The following is a 24,565-nucleotide window of genomic DNA, read 5'->3' as shown; positions in this document are numbered from 1 at the left end:
CTTATAAGGAGCATGCCTGCCAAATTTTAAGTTTGTAGGTGTTATATTTCCGGAGATTTCGTGATAAGTCAATATATAAATATATAGATAACGCGTTAACGCGTTTGTAATAACGCCTGTATCTACTCGTAATAATTCGACTATTTTTTCGTATTCCTACTTTGTTTTAATTGTCGATGTAATTGAAGTCGGTTTTTTAATTTGCTAGCAAACGCAATTATTTCTTGTTTTACACAATCAAAATAAAACAACATTTAAATAGTAACATATTTATTACTCTCCAGGCCACACGATGGCTTCTATCCAATCCAAGTATTCAGACACTCTGGTGTATACCGCGGGTTTGCCCGACTCAGCGCAGCGACGTCCGAACGAGGTGATCCCGACTATGTGGAAGACGCACTTGTTGTTCAGGGAGGCAACTTGAAGCGGGGAGCCGGAGTCACCCTAGGATTTATTTAATAAATATATAATTAAGTGTACCTTATGTCTACGACCATTGGGTTCTTTTTTTAACCGATTTCCAAAAAAGGAGGAGGTTCTCAATTCGACTGTATTTTTTTTTTATGTATGTTACATCAGAACTTTTGACCGGGTAGACCGATTTCGACAAATTTTGTTTTAATCGAAAGGTGGTGTATGCCAATTGATCCCATTTAAATTTATTTGAGATCTAACAACTACTTTTTGAGTTATATCTAATAATGCGTTTTTACTTGACGCTTTTTTCGTCGACCTACGTTGTAATATACCGCATAACTTTCTACTGGATGTACCGATTTTGATAATTCTTTTTTTGTTGGAAAGGGGATATCCCTAGTTTAGTACCGTGATAAGGAAACCAGGATCTGATGATGGGATCCCAGAGAAATAGAGGGAATCTCTCGAAAATCCGTAATAACTTTTTACTGGGTGTACCGATTTTGACAATTTTTAATTTAATCGAAAGCTGATGTTTATCATGTGGTCACATATAAATTTTATCGAGATCTGATGACTACTTTTTGAGTAATCTTTGATAACGCGTAGTTGCTAGACTATTTTTTCGTCGATCTGCGTTGTATACCTCGTCGATGTAATTGAAGTCGGTTTTTTTTTCGTTTACGAGCAAACACAATTATTAATTATATCGATTGATTTAGACAGAAACACTGAACATGAGATCAGGCGACCAATCACGTTCGTGTAATCTTGGAGACCAATCAGAAGCACGTATACTTGCTTCACAACAAAGCCCATCAAGATTATCCCGAAAAAAAAAACTGTAATTTACAGACGAGAGCTGTCAAAAAGAAAATTAACGGTTGTACAAGGTAGCTATAATGGTTAAATTGTTCTTCTTAATAGTTAAATTATTGTCAATAGCTAAATTATTGTTAATAGCGCAATTACTGTTTAATTCCTAAACGTTTTGTTTTTGTTAATTACGTTGTTTGTTAATAACGCATAAAGTAATTTAAATTACATAATTACTAGTTTTTCCCGCGTCTCCGCCTACGCCGATATTTAAACAGTATTTTTAGCTCATTCGTTAAAGGGGGAGGTTCCCAATTCGATTGTATTGTTTTGGTGTGTGATATCTCATAACTTTTATTATATTTTTACTATTCCGTAAACCCGCAGTGGAGCAGCGTGGTGGATTAAGCTCGGATCCTTCTCCTAAATGGAGAGACAAGTCTAAGCCCAACAGTGGGATAGTACAGGCTGAAGCTACCAATTTCAATAATTCTATTTTTAATCTTTGCTCTTGCTTGTCACGCCGGTCTATTTCAATTCCATTGAGGTCTGATGACCACTTTATGAGCTATCTTTGTTAAAGTCAGTTTATTTTATCGTTTGCGGGCAAACACAATTATTCTGTCGTCAATTTAAAAGGAATTTACATATAGGTTGAATAAATGCATATGAGTTCTTTATAAAAATGTTATCTTACTTGACAAGTGTCCTTGCCACCTCGAAGCTCACCGGCGCACATCTGGGAGGGGACGAAGCCCGACCAGTGTCTGTTGTGTGTGTCGTTGAGCAATACGTCGCAGTAATCGTTCTCTAAGAGCGAGAGAGACACCTTCTGCAGCTCATTGGAGCCCACGGCGCCTCTTTCTAAAAATTAACGAGTCGAAAATGTAGGTTGTAAAAATCATTATCTCTACTCTGTGGGAAAAGTCTCAAAACTTCACAACACCATAGACAATGGCAGACCAAATTCTCGTAGATTTCATGGTCTCTCATAAATCGGTATGAGAATTACAAAAACCGCTTCCAACAGCTTAATCCCAAACGGGGATCTAACCAAAAACCCTGGTAGTTTAGCAGCTAAGCAGTACAGAAGTACACAGTAAGTTGTATTTTTAACCGACTTCAAAAATGAAGGAGGTTACTCAATTCGACCGTACATATACGTATATTATTATGTATGCTCGGGGATAACTTCGTCGTTTATGAACCGATTTCGATAATCCTTTTTTTGCTGGAAAAGAGATATTCTAAGTATGGTATTAATATAAGGAAACCAGGATTTGATGATGGGATACCAGAGACATCGAGGGAGACCGTCGAAAATCCGCATAACTTTTTACTGGATGTACCGATTTTGATGATTTTTACTTAAATCAAAAGCTGACCTTTATCGTGTGGTCACAATTTCATCGAGATCTGATTACAACTTTTGAAGTAATCTTTGATAACGCGTATTTACTTGACTATTTTTTCGCCCACCTACGTTGTATTACTTGTTGATCGCCCACCCCCACTGTCCACACAGCGCATCCCCAGGAGCTCTGGCTACCTTACTCACCACAGGAACACCACTGCTTGATAATTTGAGAGAAATTATCTCCTGTCAAGAACAGTGAGTGTCTATGATCTTGTACTTCCGAGTACGAGGAGAGTACGAGGTACTTCCTCAGCCAAGCTGCTCCAGAATTTACATAATGTGCCCTCAAATATTGTGACAGTTTTTGGTCTAAGTGGACTTACTTGAGGTGGTGACACCCCAGCCTGTCGCAACCGCCTTGGTGTGTCCGGGGAAATCGGGCTTGGTCCAGAGGCAAGCTGGACGGATGGCGGCTTCGAAATCGACGTCACTGTTCAGCTCGAAGAGCGCGATGTCGTTGTACTTGCCGGGTGACTTGTATAGAGGATGCTTGTGGACTGTCTTTATCGGTACCTGTTTTAAATTGAAAAAGTAAATAAACACCTTACTTTCAGCCGTCTCCCGTTGGCTTTACTGCTGTGTCTGGGGTCTGAAAACACATAACACTCAAAAACAAATGCCTGGATCACTTAATCCTTTATGAGAATAACGGTTCTTTAACCATTAATTATTAAATAACGACCCCAGGAACACAACAACACTCCAGAGAAGTATTATTTCTTTTTGATATTCTGTGAGAAACTTTCAAAGTCGAGCTAGTCTAGATTATGGGCAGGATATTTCCAGCTGTGCGCTACATTAATCAATTTTAAAATTAAAGCGCCTACAACTTTTAAAGAGCAATCACTTATGTTGCATTTTATTGCTTTTATTTATTGATAGGAGACTTTTAATAAAAAATTCTACAAGTCAAAAGAGTAAGTTGCATGTATGTAGGTATTTATCTATGTTTGTATGGATGTGTGTATACATTTATGTATGAATGTATATGTATGTTTAATTATTTGAATATTTACTCTAAATTTGTTGTAACTTGTACACCTATGCTGACGCTAGACCGTTTCCCTTTTTTGCCCTAAGGTTGCCTGGAAGAGATCGTTTTTTAGCGATAAGGCCGCCCTTTATACCTAAAGAATATATTGTCAAAATTTCTCTTTCTTTGCTATGTATTATATCTATTTTTTGCTGTACAACAAAGTGTATTATTTTTATTATTAAGTCTAAACCCCGGGTGGGTTAGAGCCATTTTAGTACCTAATTGATGCTTTTATAAATTTTATCCGTGATTCTCACAAGCTACGTGCTATTTAGGCGTCATCTTCTGGAATATCAGTCGAGCTGTTCGTTTTGAACAAGATATTCCCTACTGGGCCCTACCTCAGTGAAAATTACTCAATGAGACCACCATTGGACCTTTATAACAAGGTATATATCAAGTAATACAAACATCAAGAGGACTAGCTCCATCGCTGACTGATGGGTCTAGATTCTGGTCACCAAGTCTGACGATGGCGGGTTTTTTTTCCTTCATTCGAGGGTTCTTGCTACAGTGACCAGCACTCAGCACGAAACGTGAGCTGATCAGGCTGCCTCCACACTGGAAGGCGTAGTTTCCTTCAACATCCACCCAGCCTATGGCCGCCTGGAATAAAATAATTGAGGTATTGTTATTGTTTTAGTTGAGTAAGCTTTGCTCTAAATACTTGTCAGTTCTCATTGACTGTATGTAATTATCTATATATTAATACGTGAAGCTGAAACTTTGTACCCCTTTTTACGAAAATTTCGCACACTTATAGCGTGCGAAAGGAAGCTAGATGGAGTGCAGAATGTTAATATCTTTTTTTTTATTAGGGGCGTTCATAAATTTTCCCTTTAAATCTGCGCGAATGTAAGCAAAAAGTAACTGCGTGGCTTAAAACTCTAAGTTATGAAGATACAGAAGTTTTATTTGAGCGTATTTTGTAAATAGGTTTGGATATCTAAATACTTAGTCTTTATACAAAAAAAACCACACAAACACACGCACACACACCCACCCACACACCCACACACACACACCACACACACACACACACACACACACACAGGTTATTACTAACAATTTTCTTTTTTCTTTTATTTATTTGTATTAGTTGTCAAACTTAGTTTGCTTCGTCTTATAACTTTCTATTAAGTATGAGTGTGTTAAGGAAGAATGACTCCTTCTGGCACGGGAGCTTATTGCACTCAAAAGACGAAGTCAACCAAAAAAAAAAAAAAAAAAAATACGTGAGGTATTTTTTTAATTTTCTCCCCCCCCCCCTGGTGAGATGTCGTGAGATTTTTTCAACCGCCCCCATCCCCCAATCTCACGTGAGATTTTTCAAAATGTAGGTTTCTTACGTAAACGCGTTGGATTGTTATTGTAAAAAGAAAAAAAATTGCTTCGTGCTTTTATTTACGACTAGTTAAGACTAGTAATCAATATTGCTGAGAGTTTAATTATAAGTGTAATTAGAATTTAACAATAGAATACTTAAATCGTAACTACTGTGATTAAAAAAAGAATATCTACTCTAATTCAGTCCATGGAGAATCATGCGCGGTTTCAAGAGAGACTATAGGAAGTACTAATAGGGATAAAAAAATTTGGTGGTTTGACAGTCTCATCAGAATGAAATTATTTTCTTTCTAACGAATTAGTGAATGATCTTAATTGTATTACGATTACGTTAAATGTTAAGCATGTATAATCTGGATTAAATGGATCAAAATAGTATATTTTTTTTGTTGCCGAGGCTCCCTCTCTCCAACGTAAGATTAGATGAGATTGAATCGACCCCCCCCCCCCCAAACATCTCACGTATTTTATGAAAGCCCCCTTATGCACATCAATACTTTATAGCAATAAATAAAACTTAACACACACTATCACTTATCTGACACACACGCTTATATTATACTTTTTGATTTTTGTTAAAGTCTGTGGTCAAATTGAGAATAGATATTACATTACAGATTAGTTAATTATGGTCGAAATTCAACTACTGGGCGACTACTAGTGTACAATTGTTTGCTCGCAAATAGTAAAAAAACCGACTTCAGTTTACGTGAAAGAGTAATACAACGTAGTTTTTTATTGATAATTCATAATGTACTAGTCTTATTTCGATCAAATTTGAATGGGACCACAAGGCGAGCATCGGCTTTTGAACAATAAAATAATCATCAATATCTGTACACAGTAAAAAGTTGGGAGGTTGCACACATAAAAAAAATACAGTCGAATTGGGAACCTCCTCCTTTTTTGAAAGTCGGTTAAAAAATTCAGTCGAATTGAGAGCTGCGTGGTTACGGCATTAAAGATTATAGCCATCCCCTCTCTTCTCGTGGATGTCATATGAGGCGACTAATGGATAACAAAGTTCCACTACCACCTTGGAACTTATAAAGCCGACCGATGGCGAAATACACAGGCCGAAGACGGGCAGCAGCGTCTTTGATGCGACAAAGCCAGCTCTGCGGCCACCAACCCGCCTACCCAGCGTGGTGACTATTTATTTATTCATTTATTTATTTAGTTTTCCGTTTTTGGCGCGAACTCGCATCGACTGGACCGAAATGGACCGATGGTCTACGTAAGATTACCGGTGGTGGCTGGGTGAGGATTGTGAAAGATCGCGATGTCTAGCGTGGACTTGGGAAGGCCTATGTCCAGCAGTGGAATGTGAAAGGCTGAAGTGAAGTATTATAAATAGCTTATTATGAACACTGCTGGACATAGGCCTCCAAAGACGACGTGAACTCATGTGGTTTGCCCATAGTCACCATGCTGGGCAGGCGGGTTGGTGACCGATAATAGTTACAATTAGGACACATTAACTCACCATGTGTGGAAACTCTCCTTGGTTTGCATCCTCTCCACCAACGATCAGTTCAATCCTCTCGTAGTTGCACTTAGGAGCCGATATGGACATGGTCTCCGGCTCTGTCAGTAACGGAATGAAGCCGACGGTCTCTGTCACACCGCGGCTGTATTCATCACATTCTGGAACGTGACAGAAGATCATTTAATAGTAAAAATAAGTGAAATAGATAAAAGTCGAACGAAACGTTTTATATTTAGAAAGTACATGCTTATTTAATCTTGAGTTGTCTTCATCCGTTCTTTTTAACCGACTTCCAAAAAAGGAGGAGGTTCTCAATTCGACTGTATTTTTATTTAACGTATGTTACTTCAGAACTTTGGACTGGGTGGACCGATTTCAAAATTTTTTTTTAATCGAAAGGTGGTGTGTGTCATTTGGTCCTATTTAAATTTATTTGAGATATAACAACTACTTTTCTAGTTATATCTAATAATGCGTTTTTACTTGACGCTTTTTTCGTCGACCTACGTTGTATTATACCGCATAATTTTTACTGGATGTACCGATTTTGATAATTCTTTTTTTGTTGGAAAGGAGATATCTTTAGTTTTGTACCATATACCAGAAAAATCGAGGGAAACTCTCGAAAATCCGCAATAACTTTTTACTGGGTATACCGATTTTGATAATTTAATCAAAAGCTGATGTTTATCATGTGGTCACATATAAATTTTACTGAGATCTGATAACTACTTTTTGAGTAATCTTTGATAACGCGTAGTTAAAAAAAAAGTTACTTGACTATTTTTTCGTCGATTTAGGTTGTATACTCGTCGATGTAATTGAAGTCGGTTTTTTTTTTCGTTTGTGAGCAAACACAATTATGTTCAGATCAATCAAACGCAAGAACTGTCTGTCATCTTATGCGCGGAGCTTAAATAGTCGTTAACTCTTCTTATAATTTTCCAATTTTCATTTCGTAGGAACATTTTATTCAGCTGACTTAACTGAGGTAGGATTCAGCAGGAAATTTTCTGCGTATATATGGAGCAGCCCAACTGAGGGAGTTCTTCGACCTTACAGAAAATCACAGGTAAATAATACTGCTTTCAAGCAGTGTTGTGTTCCTGTTGGTGAGTAATTTGACCTAGGGGGAAATTGAGGATTTTTTTATGTCACTAGGTCGGCAAACAAGCCTATGGCTCACCTGACGGTAAGAAATTACCGTAGTTTATAGACGCCTGCAACACCAAAAGCATCGCAAGCGCGTTGCCGACCCAACCCCACCCCCCCCCCCCCCCCCAGAGCTCTGAGATAGGGTCGGCAACATGCATGCGATATTTATGGTAATCGCTTACCACCAGGTGAGTCATATACTTGCTTAGACTCAGTGAAGGCTATAAGTGTCAGAATTAAATTAGTTTCTAATTGCAAATCACTTACTTCTCTCGCTGATACGTTTGTTACGATCCACTTTGTTGGCGAACTGGTTCCAGACTGGTCTTCGGCTGATTAAAGAAACATAAAAAGTACAGGATAGAATGTCATAGAATACATTATTGCTCGAATCGCGTAAGCGGCGCGTTTTGCATGGCGTATACGACCTTTTTCACGAAACCGTGTTCATCGTCGATAGATCAAATCGAAATGACTTCCTATAACTTCACTTCTTCGTGTTTGAATTACACATACAGTAATACCCCGGACTTACGCGATAGGTGGGACTGAGCGCTATCCGCGTAAGTCGAATTCGCGTAAGTTGAGATACAGTTTTGCGGGGTACTTTTCGTAATTGATCTGACTATCGATTCCTAAAAAAACACAAAATCGTAACTTATGTACCTACGCGCCGATTCCGCACTACACGTCTGTACCTGTTGTAAACTGAACGAATAATAATGCGGGTGGGGGGAGTCAAACAAAAAACGAATAGACGAGAAAATAAAATCGCGTAACACCGAATTCGCGTAAGTCGAGGTAGCGTAAGTAGGGGTATTACTGTACACACTTTTTATACATTTATGGGATTTCCTTTTTAAGAATCGATTTATATAAGGTATGAAAAAAATATGAGGTGTAAAATCTACTGAACGATTGATCTCGGTACGTTTTTCGTAACGCCATCTATCGGAAACCAATAGGGTTATAGATAACAGGGATCGTAGGGGACGACGACGTTTTCTAATAACGCCACCGATGTGGCGTTATTTGATTAGTTTATTTAACTTTTGATATGGTATTAATCTTTTTTTTTTTGACTAGTAAGCCTTTTCAGTCGTGCATAGGGTTGCCAACTGTTGAAAGGACAAACCCGGGAGACTTTAGGGAAAGAAAAACTCAATTAATTTTTAAATTTATATTTATTTTGCTTTCTAGCAGCATCTAATATTTTACGGTTTTTCATTACAAAATCGTAAAAGTTTTTACATGTAAATTCGAAGTTTGTGAGTACTTGTAATTCTGCTTTTATTAAAGAAATACTCATTCGGTTTCTTTCCTTGCTCCATGCTTGTTCCATTATGCTGAATATACGTTCGCAAGAAGCATTAGAGACAGGAATGGAAAGAACAAACGTGACCATTTTTTTCAATTCAGAACAAGGATTTTTATCTTTCGATATAGTAAAGAAGTCAACCCAGCGTAGGATGCGTATAATTTTTAGAAAAACCGGAAAAATTATTGTTCCCCGGGAGGTCGGGAGATTAACTATTATTTCCGGAGTCTCCCGGGCGATCCGGGAGGGTTGGGAACCCTAGTCGTGCATCGGAGCGGACACACACACTTTTTTTAATTTTTATTCTGGTCTATACTTACTCCACAGGCTTCGGAGTAGCGCTGATTGAAATGCCATCGCTGCAGCAGACCAAGGCCGTGTCGAAGGTCAGTGAACAAAAGGTCGGCTTGATACCGTTGTTTCTGAAAATCAACGAAATAAATTTTGTTTAATTTGGTTATCTAAAAGACAAAAGCCTTAGACTAACTGTCTTTAGGCCCTTGGGCTTTTCACTCCAATTAAAACTTTTGAATTTACACTTTTGAATTTTATACATAAGATAGGTATATATATATATTTAATACCTCGGTAATTATAACATTAATTACAGAGTAAACCCCAGCTGCGTGTTGGTTACACACACACACTGTTTTAAACGATTGCAAAACAAGGGGGAGGTTCTCACTTCGATTGTATTTTTTTATTGTTGCCTCATAACTTGTTACTGAGTTGACCAGTTTCGACGATTTTTTTTTTAATCGAAAGGTGGTGCGTATCTTGTGGTCTCATTTAAATTCGATTAAGATTTAACAAGTACATTACGAGTTATATCTAATAATGCGTAATTACTTGATTATTTTTTTTGTCGATCTACGTTGTATTATACCGCATAACTTTTCACTGGGTGTACCGATTTTGATGATTTTTGATTTAATCGAAAGCTGATATTTGTTTTGTAGTTTTTTTGTTAACTTTATCAACATCTGATGGCTACTTTTTGAGTAATCTTTGATAACGAATATTTACTTGACTATTTTTCGTCTACCTAAGTTGTATTACTCGTCGATGTAATTGAAGCCGGTTTTTTTTCGTTAGCAAGCAAACATAATTATTAGCGTCTAGAACGGCCAAGATATAGAAGCCAAAAAAATACATAACGTCTCAATTAACTACGTTACTGGTTAATTTCAAATAAACTTTAAGATTTGAAGCACTAACTGGTAAGCTGCCCGAGCGGAGTCACATTTGGAAGCTTGCTTGCAGACACCAGCTCGGTTTGTGTCCTCTATCACACAGGCGTCACCCACTGCAACAAGTAACTAAATGAACCCTTTACATTCTACAGAAAACACACATATTATTTCACTCATCATCATCACTTCAGCCTATCGTAGTCCACTGCTGGACATAGGCCTCCCCAAGTTCGCGCCAGACATCCCGGTCTTCCGCAATCCTCATCCAGCCTACACCGGCAATCTTACGTAGATAGTCGGTCCAACAGGCCGGAGGACGTCCCACACTGCGTTTGCCAAGACGCGGTCTCCACTCTAGGACTCGTCTACTCCAACGGAATAATAATAATAATAATAATAATATATCTCTTTGGCCTGTAATATTCCACAGCGGAGGCATAGGCCTCTTTCCCCATGTAGGAGAAGGATAACTTTTAAGTACTTACAGTTCTGAGAAGATCCCGTTTGACAGCTCAAGAGATAAACCAAGCACGCCGCGAGTAACATGATTGACTTTAAAATCTGAAAAAGGAGAATGAAGTGTAAGTGTCAGCTCCGACACGCGACTGGAAAAAATATATTATGTATTTATAAAGACATCGCGTGGTTAAACTTTACTATCAGAATTGGTGTAACAGTTTCTCTTGATCTCTCTTCCGCAATTTTTCCATACACGAGCCTGACATCGGTTCTTAAAGAGTAAACGACGCTAATCTATATACAATATATTTTTTTTTTATGTCACTAGGTCGGCAAACAAGCGTACGGCTCACCTAATGGTAAGCGATTACCGTAGCTTATAGACGCCTACAACACCAGAAGCAGCGCGCTGCCGACCCAATCCCTAATCCCCCCCCCCCAGGAGCTCTGGTCACCTTACTCACCAACAGGAACACAATACTGCTTGAAAACCGTATTATTTTGCTGTGTTCTTCTGTAAGGTCGAGGTACTACCCCAGTCGGGCTGCTCCATATTTTGACCAGGAAATTCCTGCTGTGCCCTACCTCAGTTAATAAAATGGTAGGAAAGTCAAAACTGTAGATTGAATATTTTTTTAAAAGAATACTTGGGGTGTGATCTACAATCGATACCAAAGCCAAAAATATAATTTTTAGAATTTTTGTCTGTTTGTCTGTTTATCTGTATGTGTGTCCGAGATAAACTCAAAAAGTACTGCATGGATTTACTTCAAGTTTGGCACGAATATTATTAAGAAGTCGGGTCAACAATAGGCTACATATTATTATGATATCACCTACCGTGAACCAGCAGTGAACCTTTATTTCCTCAACGGATTCTGTAACAACGTGTAATCTAACGACGCATATTTGAATTTTGTTGTTGTTATGTTAATAACCATGCTATATAAGCTAGCTTCACACTATAAAAATCACGCAATATAAGTAACTAAGCCGATAAACATAATGAAATGAATATAAGTAGACAAGACAATTTTAAAGCAGCGCCATCTATGAGATTTTTCTGTAGATATAAAATGTAAAGAAGAAAAAGGTAAATGAATGTTATTTTAAAAGGTATAATCGTAGGTATTTTTGGTGCTGTATAGCATTCGCGTAGACAACGTCGCGGGCAGCAGCTAGTTAGGAATATAGTAGCTTTGACTGCGGTAGTGCACAGCAGAAAATTTCCTGCTCAAAATCTTGAGCGGCCCGACTGGGGTAGTACCTCGACCTTACAGAAGACCACAACTAAATAATACTGTTTTCAAGCAGTATTATGTTCCTGTTGGTGAGTAAGGTGACCAGAGCTCCACTTACTCGCTTGCTTACTTGTTTACCGACCTAGTTATATAAAAATAAAAATAAATTGTCTTATACGTAACACTAGCGTTATTTCGTCGTTTCAATTGCTGCTTTGCTACACGTAATAACGTGGGGCGCACTAAAAGTTTCAGGAATGAATAAGAAAAAAATACTAATAAAGGTAAAAAATGAATTATTTTATTCTCAAAACATTCTCCCTTTGCGTTAATGCAGTTTTTAATACGATTAAACCAATTTCGAAAACATTTGTGCCACCCTCATGTGTGAGTGACCTCATAAACGTGTTTTTCATACTCTTCGACAGCCTCTTCTGGTGATGAAAATCGTAGACCGCGTAATTGGTTCTTAATTTTTGGGATCAGAAAAAAGTCACAAGGTGCCAGGACGGGACTGTATGGAGGATGGCTCATAAGATCTACGTTTTTCACCTTCAAATATTCGTCTGTCTGTCTGGCCCTGTGGGAGCTAGCGTTGTCGTGTGCAAGATGATACGGCGTTTACGGTTATTTATACGCAGTTCGTCAATAACTTCCGGCAAACAAATGGTCCTGTACCAGTCACTGTTCACAACAATTCTCTAAAGCAACAGTAGCCACGTGTCCAGTTTTATAAAAAAAAGAAGCAATCATCCGCTTAGATGCACTGTTCACCTTTCGGCTCACCTTGAAAGACCCATACGCTCGATAGCTGCTTTTTTTTGGGATCGTAGCAATAAATCTATGTTTCGTACACACACACACACACACACACACACTTCGCAGTACACTGCTGCTTTGTCGCACCAAAGACGCTGCTGCCCGTCTTCGTCCTGTGTATTTCAAAGCCAGCAGTTGGATGGTTATCCCGCCATTGGTCGGCTTTAAGTTCCAAGGTGGTAGTGGAACTGTGTTATCCCTTAGTCGCCTCTTACGACACCCATGAGAAAAAAGGGGGTGGCTATATTATGTGCTGCCGTAACCATATAGGCCAGTGTTTAGTAGTAGGTACCAGACGATCATAAGTTACACGCAGTCGCCATTTACTTAGTAACCAAACCTTTGACCTACTTTATCGCACATGTTAAGTTTATCTAAACAAACAATGTTGCATATATTTCCCGCATCCGTGTCTGACATTCGCGTTTTAAATGTATTTGTAATGAAATACGTGATTTTTGTTACAACTAGCTGTGCCCGCGACTTTGTCCGCGTGGAATTTAACAAAAAAGTTATTGTTCAGTTCACAGAGTTATAAAATAAATAAATTTCTAAAATAAAAATAGCCTAAGTTACTCCTCACTACATCAGAACAAACAGACAGACAGACAGACAAAAATTGTAAAAAATGTTATTTTGGTATATATACCGTGTATATGTATTAGTGAAAAGCGGTTATTTTAATATTACAAACAGACGCTCCAATTTTATTATCTTTGATTTCAATAATAAATTTTATTATATTAAAATCATTTTGTGATATAATTACGCGGGTAACTTACCAGACTTGATATTAACACAAGAGAAAAGATGTCAAAATGTTGGGTCTCTATCGAATTGAAAATTAAATTTAACGTGACAACGTCATAACAAAACATCTCCTCGGACGTATAGGTCATTCGAATGGCTACCACTGAGCGTAACGCAATGAGTCATCCTTTTTCGTGCACGCCGCCGGCGTTAATCGATTTAGTAGAGTTCTTACGAGCGGCATGTTGCCAAAGGCAAAGGTAACTGCAGCCGACACGCGTCAGTCAGCAATGGACATTCGAAAATAAATGATAAACTTTTGCCCATTTCTTCGTAAAATGGGTGTAAAAAAATGTCCATTTTGATCTCTACTAATTAATATTTCTTTAACTTTATTTTATCGTTTGTGTCGTGTATGTATCCGAATTCCAAAAAAGGCGGAGGTTCTCAATTCGATTGTATTTTTTTTATGTATGTAACTTCAGAACTTTTGACTGGCTAGACCGATTTCGACAAAAAAATTTTTAATCGAAAGGTGGTATGTGTCATTTTTATTTAAACTTATTTGAGATCTAATAACTACTTTTCGAGCTATATCTAATAATTCGTATTTACTTGACTATTGTTTCGTCGAACTACGTTGTATTATACCGCATAACTTTTTACTGGGTATACCGGTTTTGATGATTTTTAATGCAATTGAAAGCCGATGTTTATCATGTGGTTACATTTAAATTTCATCGAGATCTGATCACAAATTTTTGAGTAATCTTTGATAACGCATATTTACTTGACTATTTTTTCGTCTACTTACGTTGTATTACTTGTCGATGTAATTGAAGTCAGTTTTTACCAAATACCTACCTAAGCATGGTTTTACAGGTTTAGTGTCTCTGTAATTATTATATACATCATCATTACAGCCTATACAGTCCACTGCTGGACATAGGCCTCCACAAGTTCATACCAAAAATAACGTAAACTCATGTGTTTTGCCCATAGTCACCACGATGGGCAGGCGGGTTGGTGACCGCAGGGCTGGCTTTGTTGCACCGAAGACGCTGCTGCCCGTCTTCGGCCTGTGTATTTCAAAGCCAGCAGTTGGATGGTTATCCCGCCACTGGTCGGCTTTTTAAGTTCTAAGGTGGTAGCGGAACTGTGTTATCCCTTAGTCGCCTCTTACGACACCCACGGGAAGAGAGGGGGTAGCTATATTCTTTAGTACCGTAGCCACACAGTACATTATATACAAGATAATTTTAAATTTATAATATGTATTTAAGAGTTTCTTAAAAAAGTAACTGCGGAGTTTCTCGCTGATTCACATAATTACAATTATATGTAATTGATTCAAAATTACGCGTTTCAAAGGGGTTATTCAATACAAATTTTGAATTAATTGGACAAATAAGTAAGTAGCGAGTAAGCAAGGCAAGTAGATGGTTTTGAGTTATCTCTTATACTCTGACTAGCCCGTTGGCGCAGTTTGTAGTGACCATGCTTTCTGCTTCGGGGGTTGTGGGTTCGATTCCCACCCTGAGTCTGGGTGTAGTATATATCTCTTATAAATAAAAGTCTTGTGTCACAATGTTAGTTACAATACTCCTCTGAAACGGTTGGACCGATTTTTATGAAATTTTGTGTGAATATCGGGTAGGTCTGAGAATTGGTCAACATCTATTTTTTATACTCATAAGTTATAAGGGGGGGGGGGGGGTTAAGGGGGTTAATAGCATATATGGGAAAACAACGTTTGCGGGGTCAGCTAGTATATTTATACTCGCATATGGCATAGGTATCATTATATGTTTATCGAAAACAAATTTGTAGCTATACCAGTCGACTGTTACCTATAACACTAGCATTAAGTTGCTTACTTTAGGAACAGACGACCGTGTGTGTATTGTGTAGATATTTATTTAATAATATTTAACTACTAGACGTGCAACGCGGTTTGACCCACGTTAATTTAAGAAAAAAGAGGTACTAAGATATTTATAACAGTCTGAAGTGATGAATTTTAAGGAGGAGGTGGTTATCAAATCTACTGTATTTCTTTGATGTATGTTATTTTAAAAAGTTTTACTGGGTTGACCGATTTTGATGATCCTTTTTTTAATCGAAAACTGGTGCTTGTTTTAAGTACTTTTCGAGTTATATCTAACATTACCCGCAACTTTGTCTGCGCAGGATTAGTAAATACTTCGAGTAGCTAATAATCTAAGATAATAATCCTCACAATATCTATCTTTATACCAAAATTCATCAAAATTGGTTCTGCGATATAAAAATCAATTTGTTACCACCAAATGTGCATTAGATATAATATAATTATGTCTATCTCTTATGGATATCCCACAATAACATTTTTTGTCATTTAATTTTTACGACAAATAATGGCTAATTTTCAAAGCGATTTTAACCAATACAGCATTCATCCTTATCTAATTAAATACCTTAAATACATTGTTGATTTAATATAAATAGATCTATATGACCCTTTACAGCATATGATTTAAATGAATATTTTCGAAGATATTACAGATTTAAAAATTGCAGTACGTAGCGTTTGCGGCGGTTGCGGCCGGCTTATACTCTAAAGTTAATGCGTACGGGCCACGGGCAGTAATGAATAAATCAAAACTACTGGATCGATTTTAATCATTTTTTCAGTGAATGACATAGGCTATAATTATATTTTATACCCGTGCAAAGCTGGAGCGGGTCGCTAGTACATTATATACGTGTAAACTCTACAGTTTTTGCAGCGCACGCCAGAATAGCTCGCAGATGGCAGATTTTTTTCCGACTTACTTGACAATTATCGTTATATTTTGGACAATTCACACGCTATCTTTAAAAATTATACCCTATGTGTTATTCTAATGTATAAGCTATATTATCGTAAACTTTCATTGAAATCCAATCTGTAGTTTTTGCGTGAAAGAGGAACAAACATCCATACATTCATACATACAAAATTTCGCGTCTATAATACTTGACTATTTTTTCGTCGACTTACTTTTTTTTTTTTTTTTTTTTTTTTCTTTTATTTTTTTTTCTTTTATTTAGGAACAAACAGTTGCATACAATGTAATAAAAATACATTTATGATAATAATTTTAAACCTATAGCTCCCTGAAATACCATACAAAAAGAAAATAAAATAAAATATGAAACTTGTACAGCTAGATTGTTACATTTTTAAAAGAAGAAAATATTTTATTCATTCAATACTCTAATTAGATCTCTTTTAAAGATTTTTTTACTCATACCAAATATATCTATATCACTTAATCTATCATTATACAATTTACATGTACGTCGTATGAAACTATTGGCGGTGTAGCGTGCCCTACTTTTAGGTATTGTAAACAAATCCTTTTTGCGGACACTTCTTTCTTGCCTGCGAGGAATGCGGAAGTAGATATTAGAAAGCAGAAAAGGGGCATCAACCATATTATTCAGAATCTTAAATAGATAAATTGCATCGTTACAGTCTCGCCTTTCAGCAAGGCCTGACAACTTGTGTACTTTTAAAGAACTGCTATAGTCTATATAATTATTGCCAACTCTATACTCTAACGACTTAAGAAATTTCTTTTGCAATCTCTCTATTTTCTCTACATGTACTTTTTGATAAGGATTCCAGACGCAGCTAGCAAATTCTAAACGACTACGGACATAGCTGTTATATAGAATCTTATAGGTGAAAGCACTTTTAAATGGTTTACCCACACGCAAAATGAAACCTAAAAATTTATATGCCTTATTTAAAATATTTTCAATATGAGATATGTAACTTAATTTAGAATCTAAAATAACTCCAAGATCCCGGATTTCATTAACTTTTGACAAAACATTATCGCATAACTTATAATTTTTATGGATGGGATTTTTTTTACGAGTGTATGTTATTGCAAAGCACTTGTTTATGTTAAGGAAGAGATTATTATTATGGCAATAATCAACGAAACTATTGAGATCTTCCTGTAAAAGATCCGAATCATTGGTATCTTGAATAATCCTAAATATTTTAGTGTCGTCGGCATACATTAATACCCTAGAGTTACTGATTGAGTCAGAAAGATCATTAATATATAAGGTAAATAACAGCGGACCCAAATGCGAACCCTGTGGAACTCCAGAGGGTATATCCTTATACCGAGAACGATGACCCGATATTACAACAGCCTGACTACGATTTCTTATATAAGAAGATATCCAACGGAACAAATCTCCGTGGATTCCGAGATAGAAAAGCTTTGAAAGCAAAGTATTGTGACAGATTTTATCAAACGCTTTAGCAAAATCAGTGTAAATGGCATCAACCTGAAGATTTCGATCCATGGCTTCAGTTACCATTTCAGTAAATGATAATAAATTACTTTCAACGCCACGACCCCTGCAAAAACCATGCTGATCTATTGAAAGCACTCGTCGAACTGCATTGAACATCTTAGCAGCTATGATCTTTTCAAGTATTTTACCAAATTGACACAACTTAGATATAGGACGGTAATTGACAATATCTTGTGTTATACTGCCTTTTGGTATTGGTGTTATCCAAGCATTTTTCCATAAAGATGGAAAGCAACCCTCGCTCAAAGATCTCTTAAAAATAAGAGTAATTGGGAGAGTTAGTCCGCTGGAGCATTTACTGATAAGTAAAGGATGCACACGGTCAGGACCAGCACCTTTACTAACATCTACATTTTTCAACTCTTTATACACTAGATCTTGGGTAATATCAAGTGAGCTTATTTCAATGACTGTGTTTTTAGTTGTATCTAGGCATACAGTTGAATTACCCAATGGCCTCTCAAAAACGGAATAGAAATGTTCATTAAAAAAATCGCATATCCGCTGTTCATCTGACGTCGTTACTCCCTTGTAAGTCATAGTCCGTGGCAGACCCTTAGAGGCTTTTATTGTTTTTATATATGACCAGAAGAAGTTAGGATGTGATTTAATTTTATTTTCTGCATAACTAACATAATCTGTAAAACATTTAATTTGCATAGATTTGGCACGTTTCCTTAAAATTTTAAAACTTTCATAATCAAGTGGATTTTTATAAATTTTCCATTTTTTGTGATATTTATTTTTTTCGTTTAAAAGTTTTCTAAGAGGTTTGTTGTGCCACATTGGAAAGGAACACGATTTGTTTATTAATTTACGAGGAACAAATTTGCTAATTAAATCATCTAAAATGTCATAAAAAATCTTTACACAAGTTTCTACGTCAGACGAATCGAACAGTGTATGCCAATCAATATTTTTTAGTTGTGTGTTAATAGAGTCAAAATCACCAGCAGAAAAATTAAAAGTGTAAGAAGGTACTGATTTCAAAGGGGGTGTTAAATTAATCGCGAAATCTAATTCTATAGCTTTATGGTGTGCATCTTCAGGTAGTAAATATTCGATGGCGGCTGAAGTTTTACAATTAAAATTACTCATGACTAAATCTAAAATACGTTTTTTTGCATTAAGTACACCATTCGATTGAGTAAGTCCAGTAAAATTTAAGAAGTCATTCAATAATTCAACTGCGTAATTATTATTTTTATTTAGTAGTTTTTTGTTCGACGATGCATCACAATCAATCCAAATGGCATCAGAAATATTAAAGTCACCCGTTATCAAGAATAAATCATCTGGATGGTCGTTTATTATATGACTAGTCTTTTCAAAAAAGTCGGTTAGAGCGGCACGATAACCAGGACCATGTGGTATATAGACGCAAGCCATGTTAAGATATTTTTCATGATTGTTACACAATGGTATGGATATCCAAATGTACTCACAACAAGCAGGCGATGGTCCCGGCCAATTACGAAGCAATGGTTGCAGTTCATTGCGAATAGCCACAATAACACCACCGCCACGCGTCGTGCCACTTTCAACGTGTGATCGGTCACAACGAAATATAGCATATCTAGCATCAAAAAATTCTCTGTCATAGAAATCTGATGTTAACCAGCTTTCGGTGATAAATAAGAAATCGTAGTCAACCTGAGCGACTTGACTTAAGAACTCGTACGACTTAGTCCGTAAGCCCCTAACATTTTGGTAGTAACCTAGCAGTGATTTAAAAGCCACCATCCCTTTAAATAATGAATATTTGAGTCTGATATATACTCATATACGGTATCCGCTCCTCGCAAGCAATAAGGATTAATTTTAAATATGTTTTCAACATTATTTACAATGGTAAAGCTACTGCAAATATAAGAGATACTTTGTTGCCTCAAAAAAAAGATAATACAAAGATATAGAAATGGTACAAGTGGTAACAATTCCTTTCTCGAGAAATAATATATAGATACTTGCAGCTCAAAGAGTCACTTCAATTTAGAGAGGTCTGATTGGCTTGAAATTACTATTACTTTAGAATGATCGTTTTTTCGCATTAATATTTTACAGTCTCTAATCCAAAGGTAGGAATACTGAAGGTCTGATTTCACTTGGCGGGCACGTCTCAAAAGAAGTTTATTCTGAGGGGTCAGGTGGTCGGATACGTAAATGTTGTTAGCAGGTCCAGAGATGCCGACGTCAATGGTTGTAAGTCCCCGCCTAGCACGAACTGCTGCCAAGAGTTTATCCTTACAAATGCGACGTGTGAACTTAACTACAATAGCGGATGGCCTAGAGTTTTTGGTCGGAGTCTTGCTGACGGAAGTATCGCTCACCTCAAATCGCCTCACCCTCCGAATGGCATCCACGTCGCGGTCGTCGATTTGAATTCCAACTTTACTACCGATAGTGTGCAGTATGGTATGAAGGTTCTCGCCGGATGTGATGGGTATACCTGAGATTTCGAGGTTGTTCATTCGTGCGAACTGGTCGTTTTTATTATTTTGCTCTTGAAGCGAGGTTATTGTATCTTTGGCAATATTCAGATCAACTTACGTTGTATTACTTGTCGATGTAATTGAAGTCGTTTTTTTTTTCGTTTGCAAGCAATCACAATTATTTTAACTACATTAAATTTACGACAAATAATAATTTACTCAGCAATTACTCTCCGGTTCCTTTCCTGCTACACCTGAACCCCACCCCCACTGTCCACACAGCGCATCCCCAGGAGCTCTGGCAACCTTACCCACCACAGGAATACAACACTGCTTGATAATTTGAGAGAAATTATCTCCTGTCAAGAACAGTGAGTGTCTATGATCTTGTGTAAGTTTGAGGTACTTCCTCAGCCAAGCTGCTCCAGGATTTCCAAAGACATATAATGTGCCCTTAAATATTTTTCATAAGAGTAACTGCGGAGTTTCTTACCGATTCTTTTCTGCAGAATATGCATTTATTTTTAAAGTTTTGTTTTGTAAAATAATGATTCGAAAGTGCTCTTGGGGCCTATTTGAATAAAGCTGTTTTTGAATTTGATTTTGAAGATAGTGCTGGCCGCCTTCGGCCTGTGTATTTCAAAGCCAGCAGTTGGACGGTTATCCCGCCACCGGTCGGCTTTATAAGTTCCAAGGAGGTGGTAGAACTGTGTTATTCCTAAGTCGTCTCTTACAACACCCACGGGAAGAGAGGAGGTGGCTTTATTATTTACTACCGTAGCCACACAGCTTACGGATACCGGCAATATCAAAACTTAATTAGGCGTATAAGTTGTATAATAAGCTGTTTAAGTAATTGAAGTTTTTTTACTATCCCACTGAAACTCTTTCATTGTCCGGGATCAAGAATACCCTGTGTGTTGTTGACCAGGGATAGAAGGAAACTTTCTCAATTCGACTTATATTTTTTTGATGTGTGTTCGCGGATAACTTGTCAGTGGTACAATGATAAGGACACCAATCAGAAATGATTAAATAAATATTTTATAACTAAATCAAAATTCGAATTACTTTGTACTAAGTAAATTTATTTTTCACTTTTTAGTTTCCTTTGTGAAGTCGGTTTTTTTTTGTTATTTTTATGTATGTTACATCAGAACTTTTGACCGTGTGGACCGATTTCGACAATTTTTTTTTAAATCGTAAAGTGGTGTGTGTCAATTGGTCCCATTTAAATTTATTTGAGATCTAACAACTACTTTTCGAGCTATATCTAATAATGCGTTTTTACTTGACGCTTTTTCGTCGACCTACGTTGTATTATACCGCATAACTTTCAATTGGATGTACCGATTTTGATAATACTTTTTTTGTTGGAAAGAAGATATCCCTAGTTTAGTACTATGATGAGGAAACCAGGATCTGATGATGGTATCCCAGAGAAACCGAGGGATACTCTTGAAAATCTGCAATAACTTTTTACCGGGTGTACCGATTTTAATAATTTTTAATTTAATCGAAAGCTGATATTTTTCATGTGGTCACATATAAATTTTATTGAGATCTGATAACTTCTTTTTGAGTAATCTTTGATAACGCGTAGTTACTTGACTATTTTTTCGTCGATCTACGTTTATTACTCGTCGATGTAATTGAAGTCGGTTTTTTTTTAGTTTGCGAGCAAACACAATTATTTAATAATTATTTTTTATAAAACGGTCCATATTTTATAAAGCTGAACTTTAAACTCTTTCCACATTTGCAAACAGACATGTATCACCTCTATCAGCCAGGGTTTCCAGCGAACTAATATTTAGTAGAGATGGGCTGACATAATGCCTAATAAGAAATAGGTAAGAAGCTAAAAAGCAGGAATATTAGTGTTGGAATCCTGTGAGTAAGGTAGCCAGATCTCTTGGGTAGACTCGGGAGAATTAAAGTGCTTTACGTCACTGGGGCGTAAAAGAAGGAAGTGCAAAAAACAACCATAAATAGGTATTTATAAAGTATATTGTTACAAAGTATTATTTGTTTTACATATTTATATACATTTGAATCAACTTTCAGTCACTGAAACGTCATCTTAACCTACTAACAAAAGCAATTTTTTTATGTGGATACAAGCGCGAGGCTCTAAATTAAACCACATACATTATATACCATTTGTTTATACGAAACAGTCAAATGAAAACAGAAATTATAATTAAATAAAGTTGGCAAAGACCGCTCGCACATAGACTGGGTATAATAAAAAATACAGACACACGGAAAACTATTTTTTAAGTCGGCTATTTAATAAAAATGACATTGTAGAGATTTTAGTGGACTACCCTCCAAAGTTAATTACAGGCTAGCCTAGCTAACCTTTTAAAATATTAAATTATAGGCATACAAAATACATACAAAACGTAAAAAATCATCTCAAAAAATATATCAATAAGAGATTCCTGAAATATTTCTTTTACCAAAAAAATATATTTTATTAGTCTAGACAAACATTTAAATGACAATTTGTGATTCAGTAGCAAGTTTTTAGCATTTTGCGCGTCTGTTTCAATACAATTGCTTGTCTGACTGAACTGGTCTAAGAGTCACAGTAGATGGGTAGTGGTTTCTGATATTTATTGCGCTTGCAACAGTGACAATGATATCTAGAGCACAAAACTCTTACATATAAATCCTTACAGCTTGAGCATAATTCACCGGCTATGGATAAGGTTTATCCTGCACATAAGTTACGGATAGACTTTAACAGCAGGAGGTGGAATAGGTCGTGAGCGCCTGTTCCGCCTCAATTAATAACAATTTTTTAATTCACAGGTGGTGAATACAAAGAGCCCATTAATAAAGAGGAATTCATGGCGAAAAAAATATATCATATGCCTTTATCCGTTCGGTACTGTCGTACATCAGATAGCTTTAACGGCTACCGGTGGAACCAACTTCAATGTCCTAATACCACTATTAAATCTACTACAGATTATTGACTGACACTGACATTTGTAAATATATAAAAATGAAATCGAACGAAGAAGTCATTCTGAAAAAAATAAATATGAGAAAAGATAGGCCATACAATGCGTTTAAAGTATACGTTCCAAAAAATAAAATATCTACTTTTTGGATGACAAGTTGTGGCCAGAGGGTACCTTCAGAAAGTTTATTAATTTCAAAAGTAGCAAAGACACCCGATTGGTGAATGAAAACAAAGATAAATTGAACGTATAATAGATAAAACGTCTATAAATACGAAATTTACAACATTCAATTGTAAAAGTGTCACTAGATCAGCTGACTGTGTGCGAGATCTATGCGACGATTGTGATATAATGGCTTTACAAGAGACATGGCTTCTTCCTCACGATGTGGCGTACTTAGGGAGCTTGCATAGTGACTGCATATACTGGCAAGTCCGCTGTTGATACTACTGCTGGATGTCTAATTGGAAGACCTTATGGTGGAGTGGCACTGTTGTGGCGAAAGTCGATATTTCAAAGGGTTACCGTAGTGTCGTGTAATAGTGATCGTTTGGCTGCAATAAAAATTAATCACGTAGACTGTTCCTTTTTATTTTTTTTCAGTATACATGCCTACGAACTCAGCTGATCATTTTATAGAATTTAATACCTGTCTTAGTGAAATAGTTGCTATATGTGATTCTACAGGCATCTGTATTTATAATGGGAGACTTTAATGCGCATCCTGGTGAGCGTTTTGCACATGAGGTATTATCTGTGTGTTCGGAACAGCTGTGGTCGTGTGTGGACATTGAATTGTTACCTCGGGATTCGTATACGTTCAGCAGCACTGCAAACGGAGCACTTCGCTGGTTAGACCACTGTGTGGTGAGTAGTGCTGCGAGACAGTTAATAGTTAAGGCCTCAGTTCAGTATGATGTATATACGTCTGACCATATTCCATTGTCCATAGAATGTAATTTAAAATTTAATTACACCCAGAGTAACATTTAAAAATATATATTACAATAAAGTAATTTGAGGTGAAAGAAATAACAATAAAATTATTGAATATTCGAAATATTGTAATTCAAAATTAGACTGTATTGAATTTCCTGTAGAGTTGAATATTTGTGCTAATAGTTTGTGTTCTGATTCTCACCACTTTACACTGTTGAATCAAATGTATAGCACCTTAATTAGGGTACTAAAGGATGCTGCACAAATTACATACGAAGGTAGGGAAAATGTGCAAAATAACAGAAAGTATGTACCGGGTTGAAACAAATATGTTCGTGGCGGTCACATGGAAGCTCGATTATGGTATCAAACTTGGCTTTTACATAATAAACCT

At 36.7% G+C, this 24,565-nt stretch overlaps 1 protein-coding gene and 1 long non-coding RNA gene across 2 annotated transcripts; one reads left to right on the top strand and one right to left on the bottom strand.

The window, feature by feature from the left end:
- Positions 1-253: 253 nt before the first annotated feature.
- LOC123665963 (serine protease snake-like) lies at positions 254-6,720 on the bottom strand. Its single transcript, XM_045600185.1, has 5 exons — positions 6,523-6,720; positions 4,101-4,295; positions 2,977-3,166; positions 1,934-2,100; positions 254-447 (listed from the first exon to the last, which is right to left on the bottom strand). The coding sequence occupies exons 1-5, from the start codon at positions 6,703-6,705 to the stop codon at positions 274-276; spliced, it is 909 nt and encodes a 302-aa protein (XP_045456141.1). The 5' UTR covers positions 6,706-6,720; the 3' UTR covers positions 254-273.
- Positions 6,721-9,122: 2,402 nt separating this feature from the next.
- Positions 9,123-24,367, top strand: LOC123665964. The gene is made up of 3 exons (XR_006745136.1): positions 9,123-9,262; positions 20,227-20,232; positions 24,355-24,367. It is a non-coding gene; the product is annotated as an uncharacterized LOC123665964 (long non-coding RNA).
- The last annotated feature ends 198 nt before the right edge of the window (positions 24,368-24,565 follow it).

The sequence above is a fragment of the Melitaea cinxia genome, chromosome 25 (genome assembly GCF_905220565.1).
Source record: "Melitaea cinxia chromosome 25, ilMelCinx1.1, whole genome shotgun sequence".
Classification (NCBI taxonomy): Eukaryota; Metazoa; Arthropoda; class Insecta; order Lepidoptera; family Nymphalidae; genus Melitaea; species Melitaea cinxia.
Note: the sequence above shows the minus strand (reverse complement) of the source record. Positions and strands in the feature narration are given on the sequence as shown.

Excerpts from the sequence above, each read along its gene's own strand:
- LOC123665963 (XM_045600185.1), bottom strand. The coding sequence starts at position 6,705 with ATGATCTTCTGTCACGTTCCAGAATGTGATGAATACAGCCGCGGTGTG. Across the intron at positions 4,296-6,522 it reads AAGGAGAGTTTCCACACATG|GCGGCCATAGGCTGGGTGGA; the intron begins GTGAGTTAATGT and ends ATTTTATTCCAG. Across the intron at positions 448-1,933 it reads GTGGCAAGGACACTTGTCAA|GGTGACTCCGGCTCCCCGCT; the intron begins GTAAGATAACAT and ends AATAAATCCTAG.